The 26,066-nt window shown below is 37.8% G+C and overlaps 1 protein-coding gene across 10 annotated transcripts in view; it reads right to left on the reverse strand.

The window, feature by feature from the left end:
• RAPGEF6 (Rap guanine nucleotide exchange factor 6) overlaps positions 1-26,066 on the reverse strand; it is a 221,326-nt gene that overhangs the window by 91,093 nt on the left and 104,167 nt on the right. For 9 of the 10 annotated variants that reach the window (XM_055430393.2, XM_055430398.2, XM_055430392.2 and 6 more), the window contains 3 exons: positions 14,519-14,650; positions 3,945-4,122; positions 899-1,035 (listed from right to left, as the gene is read on the reverse strand). In XM_055430393.2, coding sequence (XP_055286368.2) covers positions 899-1,035; positions 3,945-4,122; positions 14,519-14,650 — 447 coding nt within the window. The remainder of the gene's footprint in view (positions 1-898; positions 1,036-3,944; positions 4,123-14,518; positions 14,651-26,066) is intronic. The other variant, XM_088838824.1, reaches the window with a different exon arrangement.

Genomic DNA, 26,066 nt, shown 5'->3' on the forward strand with positions numbered 1-26,066 from the left:
CTATGTGATATTATAACCTGTTGCAATATACTCATTTAGTTAACCACTGCTTATTTGGGGGATATATTTTGGTTATTTCCAATTTTTAATATTTAATTTCCAATTTTTAATATTATACATATGTCACAATGAATACTTTTTGCCATAACTCTGAGTTTTATACTGTGTCTGGAGGAGAGACATTCAGAAGGGTAATAATAGATTAGAGAGTGTTAAAAGCCCATGTTAAAAACTGCTAAATGATTTTCCAGAAATACTGCTTATATTCCTATTAACAGTATATATGACAATGTTCATTGACTGATATCTCACTATCAACTTTTATCAATTCAATAAGAAAACCAGTGAAGTGCTACCTAATAGCGATAACACATTTCAATTCCTCTGAATCCTCCCCTCCACCCATCCACAAGTTGCCATCCAAGCATTTTTGAAAACAAAACTGCCAAGTAAATGCCTCAACTGACAGCAGTTCACTAGGAGGCACAGGTATGAAGACATTTCCTTCATTTTAAAAGAAAATGGGTAATATAGAAAACGGATAAGGAGATTAAATACTTGATAAACATTTAATAATATTATAAATATACTAATAAAATAATAATTAAGAATATATTCAAGTCGTACAACTTAATTTGAGAAGTTAAAAAACAAATTTGGTCCAATCAATTACTGAACATCTATTCTGTGTAAGGTCCATGGCCAGGAAATCAAAATTAAGGCAAAATCAAACAAAATGAAACTTATCTCTTCAGATATTATAACTACCCCAAAATCAGCATTCATTTAAAAAACTGTGTAACTTTAAGTCAAGATTTATACAAGTTTATGAAAATTAAACATTCTAAAAATTAGCTGCCACAACCAAGTAATGTGTAACAGTTATTTGCTAACCTACCTCTTGCCCATCTTCAAGAATAATAGCTCCAGCCTGCTCTACCACTTCAAAAATCATCACTGAGCAGAGTTCTCTCCTTACAGACATAGTCATATTTGCAAAAGCAGGAAGCTGGTGCATAAACTCCAGTAATTGTTCTGTTAAAAAACAGAAATTCTAGTTTAGTGCTCATCAAGGACTATAGTTTAAAGATACCATAAAATCTGGAATCCAATACCCAATTTCCTAATCAACTTAGGAATTCATGATGGTTAACTAGAGAAGTCAAGATGCAAGGTGACCGTTACTTAAAAAAATCTGGTTAATGGATGCATTCAGACTCACACAAAAATATAGGCACAATGGAAGACACCAGAATTCACAACCTCCAGAGAAAACCTGGAAACTACAGGTTCAGATGAGGCTGGAGAGTTTAGCTAATTTTCCTTGCAGGAGATGCTATTTTATGGTGGTTAGGTTTAGTGATGCCCTCTGATCTAATAAATTACTGAAAAGAGCTTTTGTCTGTTTCTTATGGGCTAGAGTTTTAAGTAGTTATTAATAAATGTCAGTAAGTAATTAAATTAGGGACAACAAATGTGAATACTACTTTAAGATTTGTCAAAGCAAATACAAGGTAACTGTCTAACCAAGAAATGTTTGAGTGCCTGAGTCCCTTCCCTTGTACAAATAAGTGAGCAATAAAGACAAATATAAAGGAAAAAAATACATTTAAGAAGTCAGCTAAAGCTGAAATAGAGGAAAATAAGGAGTTATCAACCCACAGATAACTGTAAGTTAATTATATTTCATTTTTTAAATAAACCTTGTAAAAAGTGCATAGTGAACAATTCTTTATCACTGAAAATGCACTTAGTTTCTGTCCAGAAAGCATTCACAACATGAGTCTCAACTATAGGTTGCATAACTATACATTATTAACATAAGGAATGGTTAAAGGTATTGATCTTCACTCCCATAGACTATAATAATTACTAGGAGTATCTTCTGATTTGAATCACAGCAATATAACTCTTTTAAAAGAGAAATCTAGGATAATATCTTAAATGAATCATAATATATAATGATACTAAGTAATCTTTGTCCTTAAAGATGACATTAGCATCTTTCAGTTCAGTTCAGTTCAGTCACTCAGTCGTGTCCGACTCTTTGCGACCCCATGAATCACAGCACGCCAGGCCTCCCTGTCCATCACCAACTCCCGAAGTTCACTCAAAGTCATGTCCATCGAGTCGGTGATGCCATCCAGCCATCTCATTCTCTGTCGTCCCCGTCTCCTCCCACTCCCAATCCCTCCCAGCATCAGAGTCTTTTCCAGTGAGTCAACTCGTCGCATGAGGTGGCCAAAATATTGGAGTTTCAGCTTTAGCATCAGTCATTATTCAATTTCTAAAGTACAAGAAATGAAAGAAAAATTCATAAAATTTGAATCAAAAGCTGGAGAGGCAAAACTATGCTTTCTCCAGAATTGAAAGAGACACATGTACTCCAATGTTCACTGCAGCACTGTTTATAATAGCCAGGACATGGAAGCAACCTAGATGTCCATCTGCAGATGAATGGATAAGAAAGCTGTGGTATATGTACACAATGGAGTATTACTCAGCCATTAAAAACAATGCATTTGAATTAGTTCTAATGAGGTTGATGAAACTGGAGCATATTATACAGTGAAGTAAGCCAGAAAGAAAAACACCAATACATATAATACAAACACAATACTAATGCATATATATGGAATTCAGAAAGATGCAAATGATAACCCTGTATACGAGACAGCAAAAGAGACACAGATGTATAGATCAGTCTTTGGGACTCTGTGGGAGAGGGTGAGGGTGGGATGATTTGGGAGAATGGCATTGAAACATGTATGTTGTCATATGTGAAACAAATCACCAGTTCAGGGTCAACGCATGTTACAGGATGCTTGGGGCTGGTGTGCGGGGATGACCCAGAGGGAGAATAAAGGGAGGAGGGAGGTGGGAGGGGGATTCAGGAGGGGAAACTCATGTACACCCGGGGCGGATTCATGTCAATGTATAGCAAAACAAACCAATATAATATTGTAAAATAATTAGCCTCCAATAAAAAATAAAGAAAAAGAAAATAAAAACTATGCTTTTTTTTTAATGACATTTGAAATCTTTTAAAATTCACAGACACTGGACACTGATGTCCTGTGTTGTAAATGTCTTACGGACATGAAAGGGAAAACCACTTTAATGCAATCAAAGCTTTTGTTTTATAAACTGGGACAAACAGAACGTGAGGCCTCTCATCCCCCAAAGATCATCAGGGTTGATTCAGCTGATCTGGTTGTCCAGGCAAGTGTCCCCTTCCTCCTTCACTGCTTTAAGCATGTGTCGCTCCTGAAGTTGTACACTCAGTCAAAGCTGTCCCGATACGGGAGTATCTTGAAGAGAACATTCTCTGACAAAGGGGAACCGTCCTTTGGTTAAGGGTATAGGAGGAGCTGTGTTCCACCGCTAGAACCTCCAAAACAAGCTCTCCTATCAGGGCAGCTAGCCTCAAAGATGTCCCTAAACAAATCCGGCCTCTTGATGGTCATGTCTGGATGCAGTCCCCTCCCTTACTGCACGAGGGTTGCTTTGTGTGACAAACATAATTGAGAAGAAGCAATGACATGTCATTCCTGAGGCCAGATCAAAAAAGACACCGTGGCATCTGCCTTATTCTCCCCTGAATTACTGGCTTTGGGAGAAATGAATTGCCATGTTGTGAGAACTTTTAAGCCATCTCTGGAGGGGCCTGCATGGAGAGGAACTGAGGTTCAATGAGCAAAGCCACATGAGCAGCCACCTGGAAGTAGATCCTCTAGCTCAGCCCAGTGAAGCCTCAGATGACTGTAATCCCTGCCACATTCTGACTATAACCATATGAGATAGAATGAGCCAGAATCACTCAGCTAGGCTGCTCCTGAATTCCTGACCCACAAAAAATTTTCGGTGATAATGTGTCATGTACCAACAGGTAACTATATATAAATTAAACTATAAAATTCCTATTGTGAACATGTATTTCTTACCAATGTCATCATCAGTTTTATCTGCAGGTTCTTTTTCAAGACATTCTCGGACAAGATCCCGCCCCTGCAGAGGATCTGTTCTATCAATCTCTTCATCTTCCTCTTCTTCATCTTCAGAATCAACAGGTCCTTCTGGAAGACGTGTTAAATCGACATCTCCTACCTCGCTTTCGGTAGCCTACAGGAAGAAATCTTGATCACTTATCACTTCATGTTATAAAAATTATGTATTACAATCTGAATGAAATAAAACTACCCATTCCACTAAATATTATCAAGAATTAGACAACACTGTATGTAGTATCAAAAACAAAATGATACTTATTAATAAAAGGTTCTCTGCCCAAAACACAGGGCATCATTTCACAGTGTGACATCTAAATTGATAAGTCTCAGCCAGTAAGTATAAAATGGTCAAGAGATTAAAACATCACTAAATGTATTAATACTTTTTTCCAAAAAACACTTATATTCCTTAAAAGTACACTTCTTAAAATATGAAGTGAAAGAAAGAGAAAGTTTACTAACAATCATTTTAGGAGTACCTTGTTAGTTTACATTGGCTATTTTAAATAAGGTTATTATTCTTTCACCACAGGTTTAGAGTCCAGTAGAGTAGGGAGTCACATAAATTAAGAAATAAGTATAAAACAGGTAAATAACAGTACTGAAAACTGCTAAAATGCAACAACTATGAAGGACTGAACAAATACTTATCTCTTTCCAATACCTTATTACTCAATCTAACAATAAGCAAAGAAAAGCCAAGGTTACTCTAGGTAATCTTGAAGAAAACAAACTTATACTAACAAGCTGAACTTTGCAAATATACTAGTCTCAGATATCTGTAAAAGAATAACCAGATTTTAAAAAAACTGTAAATTTAAATGTCACTTATAGAAAACAATGAGAATGTATTTTGGGAAATAAAACAGCTTAAGTGGACTATTCAGCAATATTTCTAAACATTATACTCGATTCATATTATAAATGAAAAAGCATGAATACTGAAGCAGATATGAAAAAAGTGAGTAGAACATACAGGAATTTTAAGCACTCATATATGAGTATTAACTGAAAACTACAGAACCTCCAATTCAAATATTTAAGTCTCATCTCCTGTGTCAAACATTCACTCAATTTGTTCCTCTCCAACTTAACCCACACATTTCAAAAGGAAACAGTGCCCTGTCTCCAGCTAGGTAAGCTGGAGAAAGTCCTTTCCTATGGATTTTTATAACTGAAGCTGGAGAGTAGAGCATCTTTTCTTCTCTGGTTGATGAACTGGAAGAATGTGATGCAGGGCAGTCCACAGCCACACGGGAATGCCTGTCTGTGGTGGGAGAAAATGGAATCAGCTGGCAGAGAAAGGGGTAGAGGAATGCAGAGGGAGGACAGTGAACAAGAAAGAGATCAAGACAGACACAAAGCAACAAAAATAAAAAAACAAAAATGTGTCACGCAGGACAGAGATGGAAAGAGCAGAGCAGGTGTAGCAAAGATGACCTCTGACAGAAAGTGTCACAGAGGGTGAGGGAGGAAGAGCAATCAAGCTACCGGGAGTGAAAAAGACTAGACAGACAGGGGCAGACACACTTGCAAGCATCCAGGTTCCTTGAAGTTGGAGCTGCCTCTGCTTTCTCTGGCAATCAATAAATTATCCTTTCTGGCTTTTGTTAATACAAATTAAGGTTCTGATACCTCCAACTGAAAGAGTTCTGATTTGTTTTAGAAGACCATGTTCTATACTTCCTACGGACTTCTGCACAGCTTTCAGTAAAAGATTTAATGAATAGTTAAACTACATTAAAACACCTAACTTGAAATCTTTAAGATCAGACAAGCTGGCTCTTAAGGATCATAGAGGGGCAATCCTATCTCACATGACTAGGATGCTCTCTTAAGTCATTTTTGACTATGAAATATTAGTATTTAAGTGAAATGGTTTCTAAATGATGTATCGTTGGAACTAAAAACTTGTTAGCAAGTTACAACCTCTTTTCAAAAATAAGTAGTTTTAATTTAAAAGTGGAGATACTAAAATGACTTTTTCAAAACCCAATCTATTTATAAACACTGATTTTAACCTAAGAAATGAGTGTTACAAAAACACTGAAGTAATATTTTTCACACAAGTTAATTAAATTTTTCAGAATTTAGACACTCACCTCTGGTATAATAGTCTTTTTCTCTTCTATGAAGTTTTAAGGATAATCTACCTTAAATCTGAGTTCTTAACTACCCTGTCTTCAACTCAATCTCAAGTTTTCATCCTCTGATCCAGACTATTTCAACCTCATCTCATTCTTACCTTTTAGATATTTTCTGATAAAAAGATGTATAACACAATATTAATTAAGGCAAGATGCAATTCAGTTATGTGGACAATAAGGAAGTCACTTTCATCACTTGCATGAAAAATGAAGGTATTAAAGAAAATAACTTTCTAGCGAGAATGAAAATAATGGGTAGGGATTGGGAGAAGGCTACTAAGATAACTCTTAGGAACTTTTTAAGGCCATCTGAAAAGGAAAGTATATAATTATTTTTATTATGTCTTCTTTTACCTGAACATTTTTCAAAAGAAAAAGAATGAATAAACTTAGTTAAGAGAATATACTCAACCGCTAAAGCATTCAGAGCCTACAAGAGGGATGATGTGGTAAAATAAGAATTAAGAATAAAAAATATCAAAGAGTGACCAGAAACAAGCTAGAAAATTAAAAAGGTTTTCATAATTAAAAATAAGTAAACAGAAAGTTTGATGTAGAGTCCAAGGCCTTAATCCCTGACTAAACAAAGAGAAGCCAAATCTTTAAGATAAAGGTAGGTATGATGACCACCAAGACTGGAAGTCACTATATGATGCTGTTGAAGATGCAGTTCCCAGGAGTGAAGTTTAATAATTACAATTTTTAAAAAATGTAGTATCCACAGTGTCCAGCATACAATATAAAATTATTAGACAGATGAAGAAGCTAGAAAATGTGACCATAACCTGGAGAAAAACCAATATAAAAATATCCAGGAATGATGAAATTAGGAGACATGAATTTTTGACATTTAAGTAAATTCAGGGAATTAAAAGAAAATACAAATGTAATTAAGGGTAAAATGGGAAATACCAATACAGAAATGTAAACTATAAGAAGAGTAATTTGAAGAAGGGCAAAAAAAAAAAAAAAACTACCAAAACTGAAGCAAGGGCTTCTAACCAATAAAGAAACCACCTGCTAATGCAAGAGATGCAGGGCCAATCCCTGGGTCAAGAAGATCCCCTAGAGGAGGAAACTGCAACCAAGTCCAGTATTTTTGCCTTGTAAATTCTAAGGACAGAAGAGACTGGTGGGCTACAATCCGTGGGGTCGCTCAGGGTCGGACACGACTGACCGACTTCACTTTCACTTTTCACTTTCATGTGTTGGAGAAGGAAATGGCAACCCACTCCAGTGTTCTTACCTGGAGAATCCCAGGGACGGGGGAGCCTGGTGGGCTGCCATCTATGGGGTCGCAAAGAGTCGGACATGGCTGAAGTGACTTAGCAGCAGCAGCAGAGTCTCATATGATAATATCCAAGTTGTTACAAAAACAGTAGGTCAAAAGATACGCCACATTCATTAAGTTAGGGTATGAAAAAATTTGAAGGTTTGGCCCCTGAACTATTTTATCCCAGCAGCTGGGATACAGCAGACCCTCAGAAAGATTCTGATAAATGGATTAAGCCCAGGGGGAAAAAAGTATATTGGTCAAAGGGCTAAAAAGTATTACACGTTTTGTGTTTTTCTTTTCTCACAGTATGAATGTGTCTCTGTGTGCATGTATAAATGTAATTTGGTGAGGTAGACAGTCTGAGATGATTTTCTGTTGACTTGGCCTTCTCCAAATAAACCACCAGAGGATATTCTTTTTCTGTATGCATCTACATAAACATGAAGCTACTAGGAGGAGAACAGATTAGAATGAGAAGTTACACAAATTATAGAAGCCACATTTTCAACAGAGCAAAGATCAAGCAGAACCTGAGATTTTCAGTGCTTATCTTTACTGAATTCCCATTTTCAATATTTCATTCAACCTTTTTCATGGATCATTTACTCCTTAAATTTTCTCTTAGTCTTTCTAGTCAGGGAAACATGAAATTAATCCTTCACAGTAATGCATTTCAGGTTGGCCCAGTTCAGTACCTCTACAACAGGGCAGGTAGGAAGGCAAGGTCTCCTTTGTTCTGGATTATGAATCAGTTAGTAATAATCCTTTGCATTTTCCCCGGAAACAATATTGATTTCTATGTTCAAATGTAATTCAACTAAAAACATTTCTAGACTGCTTCTTAACTGCCAACACTGTGCTTAACTCAGCATGAGATACAAAAGGAAGAAACTGCACACTAAAAATCAATTATGATGATGAAAAGATCAAGCTTACAGGTAACTACACTAAAAAGCTACACTAGAAAGTTTCATATAGTCAAAGCTACGGTTTTTCCAGGAGTCATGGACAGATGTGAAAGCTGGACCACAAAGGCTGAGTGCTGAAGAAATGAGAGACCCTTGGACTGTAAAGAGAGTAAACCAGTCAATCCTAAAGGAAATCAACCCTGAATATTCACTGGAAGGACTGATGCTGAAGTTCCAATTCTCTGACCACCTGAGCTAACTCATTGGAAAAGACCCTGATGCTGTTTGAAAAGAACTGAAGGCAGGAGGAGAAGGAGATGACAGAGGATGAGATGGTTGGATGGCATCACCAATTCAATGGACATGAGCTTGAGCAAACTCCAGGAGATGGTGATGGATACCAGGGAAGTTTGGCGTGCTGCAGTCCCTGACTCAACTTAGCGAATGAATAACATCAACAACAGCAGCACAACATAAAAAAGCAGAGTGAAAAAACTGATAAGACCCACAGAAAAACTGTTGTGGGTTCCAACGTGTGAGAGGCAATACAAAATGTTATCTAGGTGGAGCCGCAGGAAGAACAGAATTATGAAAGTAGGACTAGGTAAAGATAAACTCATTCAGGGAATAGTATATGCATTTGTCATGGACTAGAATCTAGAATGTGTTAAATGGGAAATAGTGGAATATAAAACCAGACTTGCAGATTGCGGTTAGAAATTTCAGGAACTGGAATTGAGGCTTGTGATTTGAATATAAATTTGAAATGAAGAGTGTAAATGGTGAGCACTGAAGATTTTTAAGTAGAGAAGGAAAGTCATATTCTTCTTACAATGAAAGTGGAAGTTTAAGAAATGGAAATAGGCAAAGGTAACTGAGACTTTGACACAGATAATATTCTCAATAGAAATATTAAAGACAGTGGAAGAAAACATGCAGCACCTCAAAGCTAGTTGAAGTATCAAAGGAACTTCTGGTGGAAATGTGGCACCAGAGTTTTGGAGAGATTGGCAGTAGAACTCTGAAGTGGGATTTTTAGTATCACATTTCCTTTCTATATCAAAATCAAAAAGCTAAGTGGGGGACGTATGTGTGCCTCAAGTTATTTAAAAATAGATTGATGCAAAGTGCTTTAGTTCAATAATTAACTTTTATATTAATCCAGCTCTTAGAAAAGGAATCCAGAAAGCAACACTCCTTATTTCTCCTCAGTATTCTTTTAAGACACATAAAATACTCTATCCAAGAACATTCTAACATCTTAATGCATCCTCTTACCTGAATTTTAAGTTAATCTGACTAAAAACATATTCATACTGAACCAATTACTTGCATTTTTTCCAAACTGTGATAAATGCTTTATTTTGAACTTTGAGATCCATGAGCTTTTTATTTATAAACAAGAACACATGAAAGCTCTCAAGGAGGAAATGCACAGGTGCATAGTCACACATTCAGTTCAGTTCCTCAGTCGTGTCCGACTCTTTGCGACCCCATGAATCACAGAACGCCAGGCCTCCCTGTCCATCACCAACTCCCGGAGTTCACTCAAACTCATGTCCATCCAGTCGGTGATGCCATCCAGCCATCTCATTCTCTGTCATCCCCTTCTCCTCCTGTCCCCAATCCCTACCAGCATCAGAGTCTTTTCCAGTGAGTCAACTCTTCGCATGAGGTGGCCAAAGTACTGGAATTTCAGCTTCAGCATCAGTCCTTCCAATGAATATTCAGGACTGATCTCCTTTAGGATGGACTGGTTGGACCTCCTTGCAGTCCAAGGGACTCTCAAGAGTCTTCTCCAACACCACAGTTCAAAAGCATCAATTCTTCGGCGATCAGCTTTCTTCACAGTCCAACTCTCACATCCATACATGACCACGGGAAAAACCATAGCCTTGACTAGACGGACCTTTGTTGGCAAAGTAATGTCTCTGCTTTTTAATATGCTATCTAGGTTAGTCATAACTTTCCTTCCAAGGAGTAAGTGTATTTTAACTTCATGGCTGCAATCAGCACCCACAGTGATTTTGGAGCCCAAAAATAAAGTCTGACACTGTTTCCCCATCTATTCACACATTAGGTCATGAAAATGATGTTTCTGTTAAGAACTGTTCTTAAGATGTATCTCTTCTCTTTCCCCCATTCCTCCAAATTAAAAATACAGTTGACTCTTGAAACAAGATTGGTGTTAGTAGCACCAACTCCCTCCACCCCAATTTGAAAATCTACATATAACTTTACACTCCGCCCTCTGTATCTGCGGTTCATTACATGTAGCATGTATTTACTGAAAGAAAAAAAAAATCCACTTATAAGTGGACACGTGCAGTTCAAACCTATTGTGTTCGAAGGGTAATTGTACCTGCATGTTTTGGAAGGCTCTGCTTAGACTGTTACAAGCCATGACTGATACAGGAACTCACTTTTAAAACCTTTCAAATGCTGAAATTTGGATAACCAGGAAAACTACTTCACATGATGCTGGCCAAGCATATCATGCAAAATTCTGGGCTAGATGAATCACAAGCTGGAATCAAGATTGCCAGGGAAATATCAACCAATTCAGATATGCAGATGACACCATTCTAATGGCAGAAACTGAAAAAGAGCTAAAGAGCCTCTTGATGAGAATGAAAGAGGAGAGTGAAAAAGCTGTCTTAAAACTCAACTTTCAAAAACTAATATAGCATCCAGTCCCATCACATCACAGCAAATAGATGGGGAAACAATGGCAACAGTGGCAGACTTTCTTTTCTTATGCTCCAAAATCACTGCAGATGATGACTGTAGCCTCGAAATTAAAAGATGCTTGCTCTTTGGAAGGAAAGCTATGACAAACCTAAACAGCACATTAAAGCAAAAATACCACTTTGTTAACAAAGGTCCATCTAGTAAAGCTATGGTTTTTCCAGTAGCCATGTACGGATATGAGGATTAGACCAAAAAGAAGGCTAAGTGCCAAAGAACTGATGCTTTCAAACTGTGGTGATGGAGAAGACTCTTGAGAGTCCCTTGGACTGCAAGGAGATCAAACCAGTCAATCCTAAATGAAATCAACCCTGAATATTCACTGGAAGAACTGATGCTGAAGCTCCAATACTTTGGCTACCTGATGCGAAAGCTGACTCGCTAGAAAAGACCCTGATGCTGGAAAAGACTGAAGGCAAAAGGAAAAGAGGGTGGCAGAGGATGAGATGGTTAGATAGCATCACCAACTCAATGAACATGAATCTGAAAAACTCCAGGAGAGAATAAAGGACAGGGAAGCCTGGTGTGCTGCAGTCCATGGGGCTGCAAAGAGCTGGACATGAATTAGTGACTGAAAAGCAACTATAATCCCTTCTAATTTTCTTCCACAATTTTATTCAACTATATACTCTATGCCCTCCTTAAAAATTTTAAATGTAGAAATAATAAAATCCATTGAGAAAAATACAGGAAAAGTTGAAGAAACATACTACAAACTACCCACACACCTACCATCAACAGAAAACAGGTACCATTTGGTAACACATCTCTTGAATTCATATTTACATTCCATGTATATAAGACAAATATGTGTATACTTAAGATTCTGATTTCTTTTCCTTCTGTTTTTATTTTTGTACATTTGTTAGTTTCAACCTTTACACTGTTTCTATTATTCTCTGCTTACCTTCTTTGGCTATACTTCAAAGAGTTTATCTTACATTTTTGCATACCTTACTTTAGTAATGTAATAGTTTTCTTCTTTAAAATTTCAGAATTTCTGATTTAGTTCTTGACTTTCATTGTTTTGGCTCATCTGTTTACTCTCCCTAAATTATTAAAACTTATTTTATCTTATTGGTATTCTATGTTTCCAGTACCATCTTTTACCTATGTTTTCATTTATGTGACCTTCTAGAAAACATTAAACTAAAAGGGCAGAATACAGATTGATGGCTGCCAGCACGGAGGGATCAGGAGAAGGAACTGACTAAAAAGGAGAATACAAAATACTTTTTCAGGTGATAGAAATATTGTATGTCTTCATGTAGGCTATATTACAGAGGGTAAATTTCGTTATTTATAAATTACATCGCGCATCAATCATATATACAAACACACTGATGTAGGAAGTAGAAGTGATATGACTTAATGGTGAATTATGATGATCAGGGGATGAGGCCAATGCTAACTTTCAGGTTTCTGGGGACATGAAATGGTATCTTCTTCATTTTGTAATGAAGGGACTTCTTTGCTGTGCAGGAAAGCTGGCAAAGGTATCTGTCCACATTTTATGCTATGTTAAAATGAATCACTTTAAAGGTAGAATGAACCGTGGAAAGTACTACCGAGGAAGGAAAATATACAAAAGGTTGAAGCAGGGCAGTCATACTCATGGTCAGGGTCCTACAGGAGAAGACTCCAACCACACCAGCAGACAGGCTCTAGCCCCAGCCTCAGGTGGGCCATTCTGTAGGTGAACATCCTATAGATGCTAATATAAGCACAATTCTTCAGAGGCTCCTCCAAAATCTTGCCAAAGATATAGAATTCCATTGTATACAGCCCATCTTTTATTAATAGTTCAGGGTAAAGAACTGGCCTTTCCAAGTGACCTTGAACTTCAATTTGGTGCACTATCCTTTTGTCCCTTTTCTCATAACCATTGAGCGCTCTGCTCCTTGCTCCAAAAAGGGGATCACATCTGGTCAGAGATGGATATACTAGTGAGATCAGGTATCATCAACACTACATCTCTGCTTTATGGTCTCTTTTTGCAAGGTCCAGACATTCTCACTAATCTTGAGAAAAATCTACAACCACATCCCTTAACGTCATTAACTCAGGGTCAATCTTCCTTAGGGTTCCTTCTCTAGGAAAACAGAGTCCAGAGAAGCACAAGTCTACTCTGACTTTTAGGTATGCAACAATTCTAACTTAATCCACAAGATACGTCTTTTTGGGAGAAGGTGGGAAATGCACGAAGCCCAACAACTCCGTGAACACAGTAAGTGGCCCCTGAACCACCACACTGTTTTTAACATAACTTTTTAAAAATTCCCTGTTCTATCTACAATAAAATGCTGAAGAGGGAAAATTTCTTGAAAAGGCCAAACAACAGGATATAGATGGCAAGACCACAACAATAATCTTCACAGAGAAAAGTCTCACATGAATCAAACACAGGGGCTTTTTCCCATTTTGCACCTGCCTGAAAACTTCCCTTAACAGAGGAATGTAAATTTTCAAAAAACAGCTAAATCCATGTAACTGAACAGAACCACAGTCTAAAATAAAATGTTTTCCTTAGATAGCAATGATTGTATTTCAAAAGATCAGTACTATATGGTAACCACTAGTCACACGTGGTGCTTGAAACATGCCTTATCTGAATTGAGACATGCTGTATATCAATATTTTTGCCTTTTGAAGACTTAGTTTGAAAAAATAAAGTATCGTATTCATAATTCTTAAAAACTGATTTTACATGTTGAAATAATAATATCCAAATATACTACGCTAAAAATATATATTATTCAAATCAATTTTACTTGTTTCCTTTTCATTTTAAACTGTGGCTATTACAAAATTTAACAGTCTTTACAATACAAAGTGAAAGTGAAAGTCACTCAGTCGTGTCTGACTCTTTGTGACCCCAGGGACTATACAGTCCGTGGAATTCTCCAGGCTAGGATATTGGAGTGGGTAGCCTTTCCCTTCTCCAGGGGATCTTCCCAACCCAGGAATCGAACCCAGGTCTCCTGCATTGTGGGCAGCTTTTTTACCAGCTGAGCCACAAGGGAAGCCCTTACAATACAAAGGCAACTCTAATTTTCTTCATGACTTTACTTATGGAAGACTTAAATAATCAACTATCATAAAAAGCAGTATTTTTATAAGTTCAGTTGTCTCAAGAAACAGTTTCTAATGAAAGCAAATATATATTAATATAGATTCACCTGGGTAGAAGAAATTAAGAACACTATATTCAGATACTGTTGGACCATATTTAATCACTCTCAAAAGATAGATCACCTCTTTCATTAGACTTGTAAATGTGAAACGTAAATAAAGCACATTTTCTCAAAGACTTTATGTCTGAATTTCATAACCTAATTAAAAGATATATGAGCACCTAACGCATAAGCACAAGGTATTTGGCAGAATTAAAATAACATAAACATAGCATACAAACTCCTAAAGTATTACCTGATAGATATCAGATAAACTGCTGCTTCCAGAGTCACTGGCGATGCTACAACCAGACTGACTGGAAGACACATGAGTCACCTGTGGATGAGGGTTGTCTGCAATGTGCATCTTGGTAAGATCGGCTGGAAGCTGAAGAAGAAAAATAGTTTAAGATAATCTAAATATCAAACATTAGCATTAGAGAGTTCTTGACACACTGTGTAACTTCTGCAACAAAATTATATGTACATTGCTCTGCAACCTAACTTCTAATTAAATTCTCCCTTTTTAGAAAAATCTCAAAAAATGATAAGAACCAATTAGTATTCTATTAAGTAAGCCTACAGAGGAAGCTCATTGGTCAGTTTTCAAAAGAGATTACCATAAGTAAGGGTATTTTGGAAGGAAAAACTGGCCTTTCCTTTTCCTCAAAAAAAATAATTGGCTGTTGCTACTTAAGATATAGGAATATTATCCCCTCCCCTCCCATAAACACACACACCTCTCACTAATACAAAACAGTTGGAATACCAGAATAAAATAGCAATATCTTGGATTAAAGTATAGCATCCAGCATCAAGACTTCAGAAAAGCAAGCATTCAATATTCCAAAATTTTAGTAAGCCTTTTTTTTCATTTAATATTGTATTAGCTTATAGTTGGCCCCTAAAATAATTTGTTAGTAATCATAATGATGTCTAGAATGTCTGTGCTAGGTATATGGCTACAGAGACACAGAAGTCAATGCTTCCTCCATCTCATCTTTCATATGATTATGCTTTGTATCAGGGATCAAAGTTGTACAATATAATTCACGCCATAAAACTTTAAAAAATTTTACAAAATAAATGCTATAGTAGTTGAGACAAGATACAAGCCACTGTGCTCCAAAGCAGTGAGAGTTTTACATTGTGATTTGATGTCATATTTTCCAAATAATTTCACTGCAACTTGCTATTCAGGACCATTGAGAGAAATCTACATTTTAGAGCAAGGTTTCTCATTGCTTTATTATACAAAAATGTTAAAGACACACGTGAATGATAGTGGAAGCTAAATATACTCTAAAGAACAAAATGTCCAAACCTGAATTATATTATCTCAAGAGAAGCTATGTTCAAATACTAAAAATTACACACACAAAAACTACATCATTAATGTCCCCTGCTGGGACAGGTGATACAGATGAATCCTGTAATGCTTTGGATTTGGACCCCAGGCAGTATTTGTTGCTGTTGTTTAGTCACTAAGTCATGTCCAACTCTTTTGTGACCCCCATGGACTGTAGCTGGCTAGGATTCACTGTCCATGGAATTTCCCAGAATATTGGGGTGGGTTGTCATTTCCTTCTCCAGGGGGGTCTTCTAGAACCAGGGATCAAATCTGAGTCTCCTGCACTGGCAGACAGATTCTCTACCACTGCACCACTTGGAAAGTATGTTATACCCTATCTGGAATCAAGACTGCTATCATCAATTTCAGATATGCAGATGACACGACCCTTATGGCAGAAGTGAAGAGGAATTAAAGAGCCTCCTGATGAGGGTCAAAGAGGAGAATGAAAAACTAAACATTCAAAAAACTAAGATTATGGCATCTGGTTCCATCACTTCATGGCAAATGGATGGGGGTGATAAATGGAAACAGTAACATGTTTTTATTGGGCTTTATTTTCTTGGGCTCCCTGCTGTTCATGACTACAATCACAAAATTAAAAGACAATTGTTTGCTTCTTGTAAGAAAAGCTATGACAAACCTAGACAGCATATTAAAAAGTAGACATCTCTTCGTTGACAAAGGTCTGTATACTCAAAGCTTGGTTTTTCCAGTAGTCATGTATGGATATGAGAGTTGGACCATAAAGAAGGCTGCATGCCGAAGAAGTGATGCTTTCAAACTCTAGTGCTGGAGGAGATTCTTTAGAGTCTCTTGAACTGCAAGGAGATCAAACCAGTCAATCTCAAAGGAAACCAACCCTGAATATTCATTAGAAGGACTGATGCTGAAACTGAAGCTCCAATCCTTTGGCCACCTGATGTGAAGAGCCGACTCACTGGAAAAGACCCGGATGCTGGGAAAGATTGAGGGCAAGAGAAGGGGGCAGCAAAAAATGAGACGGTTAGATAGCACCACCGATTCAATGAACATGAGTCTGAGCAAGTTACAGGAGATAGTGAAGGATAGGGAAGCCTGGTGTGCTTTAGTCCATGGGGTCGCAAAGAGTTGGACATGACTCAGTGACTGTACAACAACAACAAAATAAGTATGATCCAAAAGTAAACTGATGCTCAGTTTAAAATCATCTCAATCCCTGATTTTGGATTAAAGTTACATAGGATTAATAGTGCTTCCAGTTAGCTACTGAAAGCAAACACAAAACTTCACCGTAGGAAAAAAATCATCCTGGGCATCAAGATAACAGGACTGCCTGGTGCTCAGCTCCTCCAATGCAGGAGGCACTGATTTCATCCCTGGGTTGGGAGATCCCCTAGAGAAGGAAAAGGCAACCCACGCCAGTATTGTCTAGAAAATCCTATGGACAGAGGAGCCTGGTGGGTTACAGACCATGGAGTTGCAAAGGAGTAAGACACGACTTAACAACTAAACAACAGGCCTCAGATTACTTAAAAAAAAAAAAAAAATTCACACACAATATCCATTGCTCAAAAAAACCCAGGCACATTAGGAGACAAGATGGCATTCATGCAAACTAAGAGAAATAATAAAATATAGAAACCCGTGAAGAAAAAACTTTCAAATAATGGAGTTATCAGATACAGATTCTAAAACAACTGTATTTAATAACATATACCAGGGGCAGACAGTAAAAGCATCTGCTTGCAGTGAGGGAGAGCTGGGTTCGATCCGTGGGTCAGGAAGATGCCCTGGAGATGGAAATGGCAAACCCAGGCAGTTTTCCAGTACTCTTGCCTGGGAAATTCCATGGATGGAGGAGCCTCATAGGCTACTGCCCATGGGGGTCACAAACAGTGGAAAGACTGAGCAACTTCACTTTCACCTTCACCAGGGGTTGGCAAACATTGTCTTTACAGGACTTAAGAGTATACATTTTAGATTTCTGTAGGCCACATAACATCTCTGTGGCATTACTTCTTCTGACATTTTTTTTTTTAAAGAACAACTCAGCAAAATAAAATTCCAATTTACTGTTGGATAACATTGTTTCATACACACATCAAACAGGCCAAAAAAATAGGAAGCAACTTCAGAGATAAAAAACAAAGGAACCCTTTTATCTTTGGCCTTTCTAGCCATCTCAGACAAACCAACTACTTATTGTACAGCTAAGTACATACACAAAATGCTCAGAATAAGATTGTTTCGTTGTTGTTGTTTTTGCTTTTTTTCACAAGATTTTTTCCTCCTCTGAGATGATAATGAACGTGATTGCACCACAAGTGAAGTCAGAGGTAGGACAGAGACTGCTCCTAAGGCTGATTTGGTCATCCGGGGTCATTAAAAATGACTCACTCCTAACAACATGTACAAAAATATAAAATGTAAATAAAAACAGAAACAAATTTTCCTTTAAAAAGTACTTTAAGAAGAAAAGCAGGGCCTTGGAAATTTTGGTTCTTTTTCTCTTCCCTGCTGCAAATTTATGTTATGGCTTTGGCTGGGTGGTAGAGAATGTGTGTCATCTGCAGGTGGCACTGCCGTGGTGGACAGGCAGGCCGGCAGGACACTACTCAAAGATGACCATGTTTAGACTGAGATGGGAAGTAGAGGGTGAACAGGTAGGTCACGGTGGCCTTTTTGTTTCATTAAACTTTTATTTTTGTTTTGATGGGGACCATTTTAAACGTTTGTTTTTTTTTTAATTGAATTTGTTACAACCTTACTTCTGTTATGTTCCAGGTTTCTGCCCTGAGGCATGTGGGATCGTAGCCCTCCAACCAGGGGTTGAACCCATACCTCCCTGCATTGGAATGGGAAGGTTTAACCACTGGACCATGAGGGAAGTCCCATGGGTAAGTTTAACCTTTCCGTTTTTGTTTTTTTTTTTGCTGTCTAGTCATCCTCATCGGTCTTGGTGTCAACACCATCCTCCTCATCATCTGCAGCTGCCCCTTTGACCGAAGCAGCTTCAGCCTCCTCACCTTCACCTCCTTCCTCTTCCTCACTGTCACCTTCCTCCTCCTGCTCTCCCCTCCACACCTTCTTCCCTCTTTTACATTTACCTCTTTGTCAGCCTCCTGCTCCCCACTTTGCTCATTAGCAGGTGCCTCTCCCCCATTCTCTGCCTCCTCCGCAACTCCCCTCTTCTCCTTTGAGTCCCTGGTGTTACGCTGAAGCTGCTGTCCACAGCCATGGCTGACATGATGGGGCAGGCCAGTGATCCCATACAGCAGTTTAAGAGGAAACAAAGCAAGTCCGAGGAGGCTCTCCAGAAAGCTGCTGGAGGCCAAGGCAGAGGTGGCTGAAGCACATGGGAAATCAGAGAAGGGAACAATGCAAAGATGGCTTTTCAAAGCAGCCAGTGGGACAACATATTTTTTTAAAACAATCCTTTTTTTTAAAAAAAAAAAAAACTTGGCTGTGCCATGCAGCATGTGGGATCTTAGCTCCCTGACCAGGAATTGAACTTGTGACCCCTGAACTGGAAGAGAAGAGTCTTAATCACTGGACCACCGGGAAAGTTTCATAAACAACCTTTTAAAAACGTAAAAATTGGGCTTCCCTGATGGTCAGTGTTCAGGAGTCTGCCTGCTCATGCAGCAGACAGGTTCAATCCCTGGTCCAGGAAGATCCCGCATGCTGAGAGGCAGTTAAGCCCAAGGGCCACAACTACTGAGCCCATGAACAGTAACTACTGAGCCTGTTTGCTGCAACTACTGGGCCTGTGTGCCTAGAACCCATGCTCTGCAATCTGAGAAGCCACTGCAATGAGAAGCCACCGTACTGCAATGAAGAGCAGACCCCATTCAGAGCAACTACAGAAATCCCGTACACAGCAACGAAGAACTAGCAGAGCCATTAATTAATTAATTTAGATGGGCACTGTCCTTTAAAAACATAGAACTAAATAAAAATGTAAAAGTCATTCTTAGCTCAAAAGTAATTAACAGCTCACTGGCAATATCTGGCCCAGTTTAGCAATCAGGACATACATAAAGGAACATAGGTCTAAGAACTTTAGCAAAGAAAGAAAAACTAACAAAGAATGAAATGAAAGTTCTAGAATTGAGAAATACAATTATGTAAATTTTAAAAGTCAACAGATAGATTCAGTAACAAATCTGACAGAGCTAAGAGAAAAAAAAAGAAAATAAAGAGTGGTCTCAAAAACTGTCCAGTAAGAGACAAAAAAGAATGAAGTTAAGAAAGAAGGGGCAAGAGCCACAGGAGATACAGTGAGAAAGTAGCATCAGAATAAGCAGAGTCACAGAAACAGAATAATACTTAATGCATAGAAATGATGACTGAGCAATCTGCAAAGTTAACAAAAGATACAAAGTCATGGATCAAGTAGCTTTAAAAATTACCATTAACATACATAAAAGCCAAACCATACTTATATACACCAGGTTAAAAGTGTTGGGGAGGGAGGTGTGGAGTCAGAGAAGAAGTCTTAAAAGTAGTCTACAAAAAAAGAGATTACTTTGATGACAAAATTAAACTGACAGCTGACTATTCAACAATTTGGAAGCCAGACAATAGAGTGTTATCTTCAAGAACTAGAATTCTACACCCAGTAAAAACAGTTCTCAAGATGAATAAGATAGTAATTTTCGGAGAAACAAAAATGAAGAGAAATACTCCCACAGTATACCTACAGTGAAGAAAATCCACTAGGAGACAGAAAATGATTCTAAATGAAAACTTCTAGATGAAGGAAAGAAGGAAAACCAATGAAAATTTGAAATCTGTGGGTAAATCAACATGAATATTGATTATATGAAATAGTAACACAAACCAAAAGAAAGTTTATGTAGTTTTATTAATGTCAGATAAAGTAGACTTTGAGGCAAAAGCATTAACAGAAACAAAAGAGGACATTTCATAATGATAAAAAGTTTGACACTAAATAGATATGCACCTATTGAGTAATATAGTCTCAAACTGTATTAGGTAAAATAATGTTAACAATAAAAGGAGAACTACATGAATCTACAATTATGCCATAAAAACTTTATCACAGATCTCTCAGTAACAGAATAAGTGAATAAAAAAATAAGTAGAGATACAGAAGATGTGAACATAATACACAAACTTAAACTGTATACATTTTTATACATAAAATGCTACAATCAAAAACTACATAATATATTTTCTTTTAGGATTCATAAACATTCATAAAAATTGACAATAAGACAGGCCCCAACATAATTCAAAAAGTTAAAATTACAGACACTATCCCATGATTACAGAGCAAGTAAGGCAAAATAATAAAATAACTAGAAAATTGTCATGCACTGGGAAAGTATAAAACAAAGCTCTAAATAGCCGACCTTTGACTGTGTGAATCACAACAAACTATGGAAAATTCTTAAAGAGATTGGAAATACAAGACCACCTGACCTGCCTCTGGAAAAATCTGTATGCAGGTCAGGAAGCAACAGTTAGAACTGGACATGGAACAACAGACTGGTTCCAAATAGGAAAAGGAGTACGCCAAGGCTGTATATTGTCATCCTGCTTATTTAACTTATACGCAGAGTACATCATAAGAAATGCTGGGCTGGATGAAGCAAAAGCTGGAATCAAGATTGCCAGGGAAATATCAACAACCTCAGATATGCAGATGACACCAACCTTATGGCAGAAAGCGAAGAATAACTAAAGAGCCTGTTGATGAAAGTGAAAGAGGAGAGTGAAAAAGGTGGCTTAAAGTTCAACATTCAGAAAACTAAGACCATGGCATCTGGTCCCATCACTTCATGGCAAGTAGATGGGTAAATAGTGACAGACTTTATTTTGGGGGGCTCCAAACAAAATCACTGCAGATGGTGATGGCAGCTATGAAATTAAAAGATGCTTACTCCTTGGAAGAAAAGTTATGACCAACCGAGACAGCATATTAAAAAGCAGAGACTTTACTTTGCCAACAAAGGTCTGTCCAGTCAAAGCTATGGTTTTTCCACATTTCATGGATGTGAGAGTTGGACTATGAAGAAAGCTGAGTGCTGAGGAACTGATGCTTTTGAACTGTGGTGTTGGAGAAGACTCTTGAGAGTCCCTTGGACTGCAAGGAGGTCCAACCAGTCCATCCTAAAGGAGATCAGTCCTGAATATTCATTGGAAGGACTGATGCTGAAGCTCAAACTCTAATAATACTTTGGCCACCTAATGCGAAAAACTGACTAATCTGAAAAGACCCTGATGCTGTGAAAGATTGAAGGCGGGAGGAGAACGGGACGACAGAGGATGAGATGGTTAGAAGGGCATCACAGACTCAATGGACATGAGTTTTAGTAAACTCTGGGAGTTGGTGATGGACAGGGAGGCCTGGCGTCCATGGGGTCACGAAGAGTCGTACATGACTGAGTGACTGAACTGAATACTGAAATAGCCACAGGTGACAGTCACATTGGAAATCATAAAATATTTAAAGAGAATAAAAATTAAAATGCCATATATCAAAACTTGTAGAATAAGCTACAAGTTATTAATGATGAGAACTAAAAAAAGAAGCAGAAAAACAAAGAGCTGCCAATAACTGGTTTCAATAATACAGAAGATAGGAGTATATTTAAGCTCAAAGATCTTCCTCTACTTAGTTTCTACTGTTTAGATACAAAGAAAAAAATCTCATCTAGTCATGAAATAGATAGAATGGCAAAGACTGAACATATTAATAGTTTTTAAAATGACAAATGACTGGTTGGGGTTTTGGGATAAGGAAGATAGAATTCTATATTCCAAGATTCCTACAGAGGTAAGACCAAGGAGGAGGTCATCCATAAAACTAACACAGTGAACCAAAGCCACAAGAGTATGTCTGCAAACTTGCTTGGTAATGATGCTTATAATGTACTGAGTAACTGTCATCCTTACTAGATCCTAAACCGCAAGCATTTTTATTATCATCCCTACCTTTCTGATGAGGAACTGAAGAAATTAGATTAAGCGACTTGCCCTAGATCACACACTCAGGAAAGCTGTGGAGCTGGAATTCAAATCCAAGCTTATCTGATTTTAGTACTCTCTGCTATTTTCTACTTTATGCCAGAACTCCGCCGGTAACATAAAGATGAAAACAGACGGGTCTTATCTTCAAGGAGCTCAGTCTAATAGTGGAAAGACTAAACAGAGTTATATGCTTTCTAATTCATGAAGAAAACGCAGATCTTCATATAGGAATCCCCTTAATCTCACTACCCGATGGGAATAATGATGACGGTGAGTAAAGCTAACATTTGAGTGCTCATTATATTTACTGAATATGTAAATTATAGCAATTATATCCTTCTACATGCTTTTTCCAGTGAGTCAACTCATCGCATGAGGCGGCCAAAGTATTGCAGTGATGCTGGGAAAGGTTGGGGGCGGGAGGAGAAAGGGACGACAGAGAATGAGATGGCTGGATGGCATCACTGACTCTGTGGACATGAGTTTGAGTGAACTCCGGGAGTTGGTGATGGACAGGGAGGCGTGCTGTGATTCATGGGGTCGCGGAGAGTCGGACACGACTGAGCAAATGAACTGAACTGAACATGCTTTTTACCGATCATCTAATCTGAGTAAAGAAGTGAAAGTGAAAGTCAGTCACTCAGTTGTGTCCGACTCTTTGTGACCCCATAGACTGAAGCCCAGCAGGCTCCTCTGTCCATGGGATTTCCCAGGCAAGAATACTGGAGGACCAGGTTGCCATTTCCTTCTTCACGGGATCTTCCTGAACCAGGGATTGAACCTGGGTCTCCTGCTTTGCAGGCGATTGTTTACTAACTGAGCCACCAGTAAGGGTTACTACAAATCCAAGCACAGTGAGTAAAACAAGAATGATAAACGTGATAACTGAAGAAATGTGAAACCTGAAGGCTTTAGTCATGCTTATAAAGGCTAGGGTTGCCAGGTAAATGCAGCTATTTTACCCAATTTACAGATTAAGAGACCAACAGCCAGAGCGGTTCACAGAGGCTCCCCGTCAGCACACAGCGAGGAAGCAGGGGCATTAAACTCTGAAACTCTGGCTGCCTGACTATACATCTGCTGCTCTTCCGATGAAGTTGTTTCCTGATATCAAGTTGGAAGTTCATAACACTCAGAACTTACTATTTACTTTATAATAAAGAAAACACAAGGGAAAAAAAGTTTGCTTCCCATAGGAATTCTTGATTTCTTAAATCTTCTCCAGTGTCTTTCAGCTCATCTGCCCTTTTTCCTTTTCTGACTGCAGCTAGGACTTAATAGCTGACTTTTCACCAGCAACCTCAAATCACTTACCCCATCATCTTCCAGCCTACCACGTCTGGCAAAATTTCCTATTTTTCCACACACATTTTCTATACCTGAGCTTCTGAGCTCTGCTGGAGCCCACTAATCCATGAAGACTAGTGTCAAAGTTTTGTTCGGAGGTTGAGAAGGCAGCTTAGCTAATGGCTTAAATACAGACACAGATTATGAAAGTACATAGTTTGTTGAAGGGAAATGCTTATTACATGAAAAGGGAAAGAGACGTATTAAGAAGAGGCAGAATATAATAAAAAAATGTCAAGCTACGTATTTTGAAATTCATTTCTATAGCCAACAGAGAACTACTGCAATTTCTGTGAAAGGCAGTGATGTAAGATCTACATAGTATGTCTCTGACAGGCTTAACTCAGCAAAGTGTATTATTCAGTTGACTCAAATTACCCTAGAGATCCAAGTAATTCTTTGGGCAACTGTTTCACATGCAGAGACTCAGACATCCAGGTTGTTTTGGTTCCTGGCTCTGCCATCTTAAAATGGGCTCACTTAAGTAATCACAACAGAAGAAAAAAAAGCTGGAAAAGACACAACACTGCCAGAAATCAGGGAAATAAAAAAGCAATACAAATAACCTTTTCCCCCATCAGAATGGCAGAAAGAAAATTTGACACTACAAAATATGGGCAAGAAAATGGTGGAAAACAATATTCTTATAAATTGCCAGTGGGAGTCATGAACTGATACAGCTACTCTAGACAGTCATTTGGGAGTAGCCACTTTGAGGGAGCAAATGTAAGGAAATGGGCTTATTACATTTAAAATATATAAGCCTTATTCCTCAACAACTCCTCTTTGGGTACCTAAAGAAGCATACATGTGTCCAAGAGGGAATGTACCAAGACATTCATTACCATGTCTGTAATAGTTCAAAAAAAAAAAGAAGATAAATATCACAGGAAGAAGAGCTAAATTACTACATAGCTAACTACGGAATACAAAGCAATAGTTCAAGGTATAAAATAGATCTGTATGTTCAAACCTGGACAGTTCTCGATTGAAAACAAGATTCATGATAAATGTAGACAATATGACTCGTTTGTTAAAAAACATAACCACAGTACCATGCATTTTCTGGATATATACTTACCTAGGTTTGGGGGGAAAGATTTGGAGGAAAGTACACTAGATAACCAACAGGAGTACTCTTTAGTGAAGGTGGAAGATTGGGGCTGGTGGTCTAAAAGGAATTTTAGGTTTATTGGCAAAATCTAGCTGAGATGTTATACTTCCATATAGAGAAAAAATTGCCCTATTATTTCTAAAAATAAACCATTTGAAAAATTTCAGAACTGAAAACAAATAAATACATATGAGTACAATAATTTCCCACCTTCCCATTTAAAAGTGTCCACAAACACTGGAATGTGCTGAAATTCTGTAACCCTTAGCAACTAGGGGTTACTATACATACAGTATACATTCTGACTTTTTATAAATGTTGAAATATTCAGATCCAAAGATGAGTTTTATCAGAATGTCCTGTGAGAACATGACAGATACTGATACACTTTATTGAAAGTAGAGCCAAGAATGAACATTTAACTTAAAACCACTGGAAACAAAACAGAAAGTGATATAAAATTAGATTTACAACACAAACTCCCAACATAAGGACCGGAATGTGAAGCTGAGAAATGAAGTGAAAAAACCCTATGTTTTCACTTCACTCCTTTGAATGCAGCACTCACTCTATATAGTCCTATTATATATCACAGGTATAAACATTAACACATTGTTATACATTTATATTTCACTTTTACTACCTAACGAAAGCCTACCGTAGTGATGCCTACCCCACATATATCACCTGCTCATTGATTATCTGTAGAACAACTGAGTGAATATTTGACTTCTAAACACTGTCACTATTGCTCAGATGGTTTCCATGAATATCTGAATAGATAAAGTATTAGCACATACACATTCAGTATTTCAGGGTTAGTAGCATTTCCTAAGCTGTGTTCTGAGTTTTCTGGATCTATTGGGGAGAAGGGGGAAGGGCAGGGTTTGATGGCTGAATAAATCAGCAAATAATGGTATACTATATACCCACTTAGTTCTTTACAGCAAGCATGAGTATATTTATGGAGGGTCAAAAAGTCCACTACTTTGCCAACAAAGTTCCATCTAG

Source organism: Moschus berezovskii, chromosome 8 (genome assembly GCF_049115385.1).
Source record: "Moschus berezovskii isolate FMDL1 chromosome 8, NW_MosBer_1.0, whole genome shotgun sequence".
Taxonomy (NCBI): Eukaryota; Metazoa; Chordata; class Mammalia; order Artiodactyla; family Moschidae; genus Moschus; species Moschus berezovskii.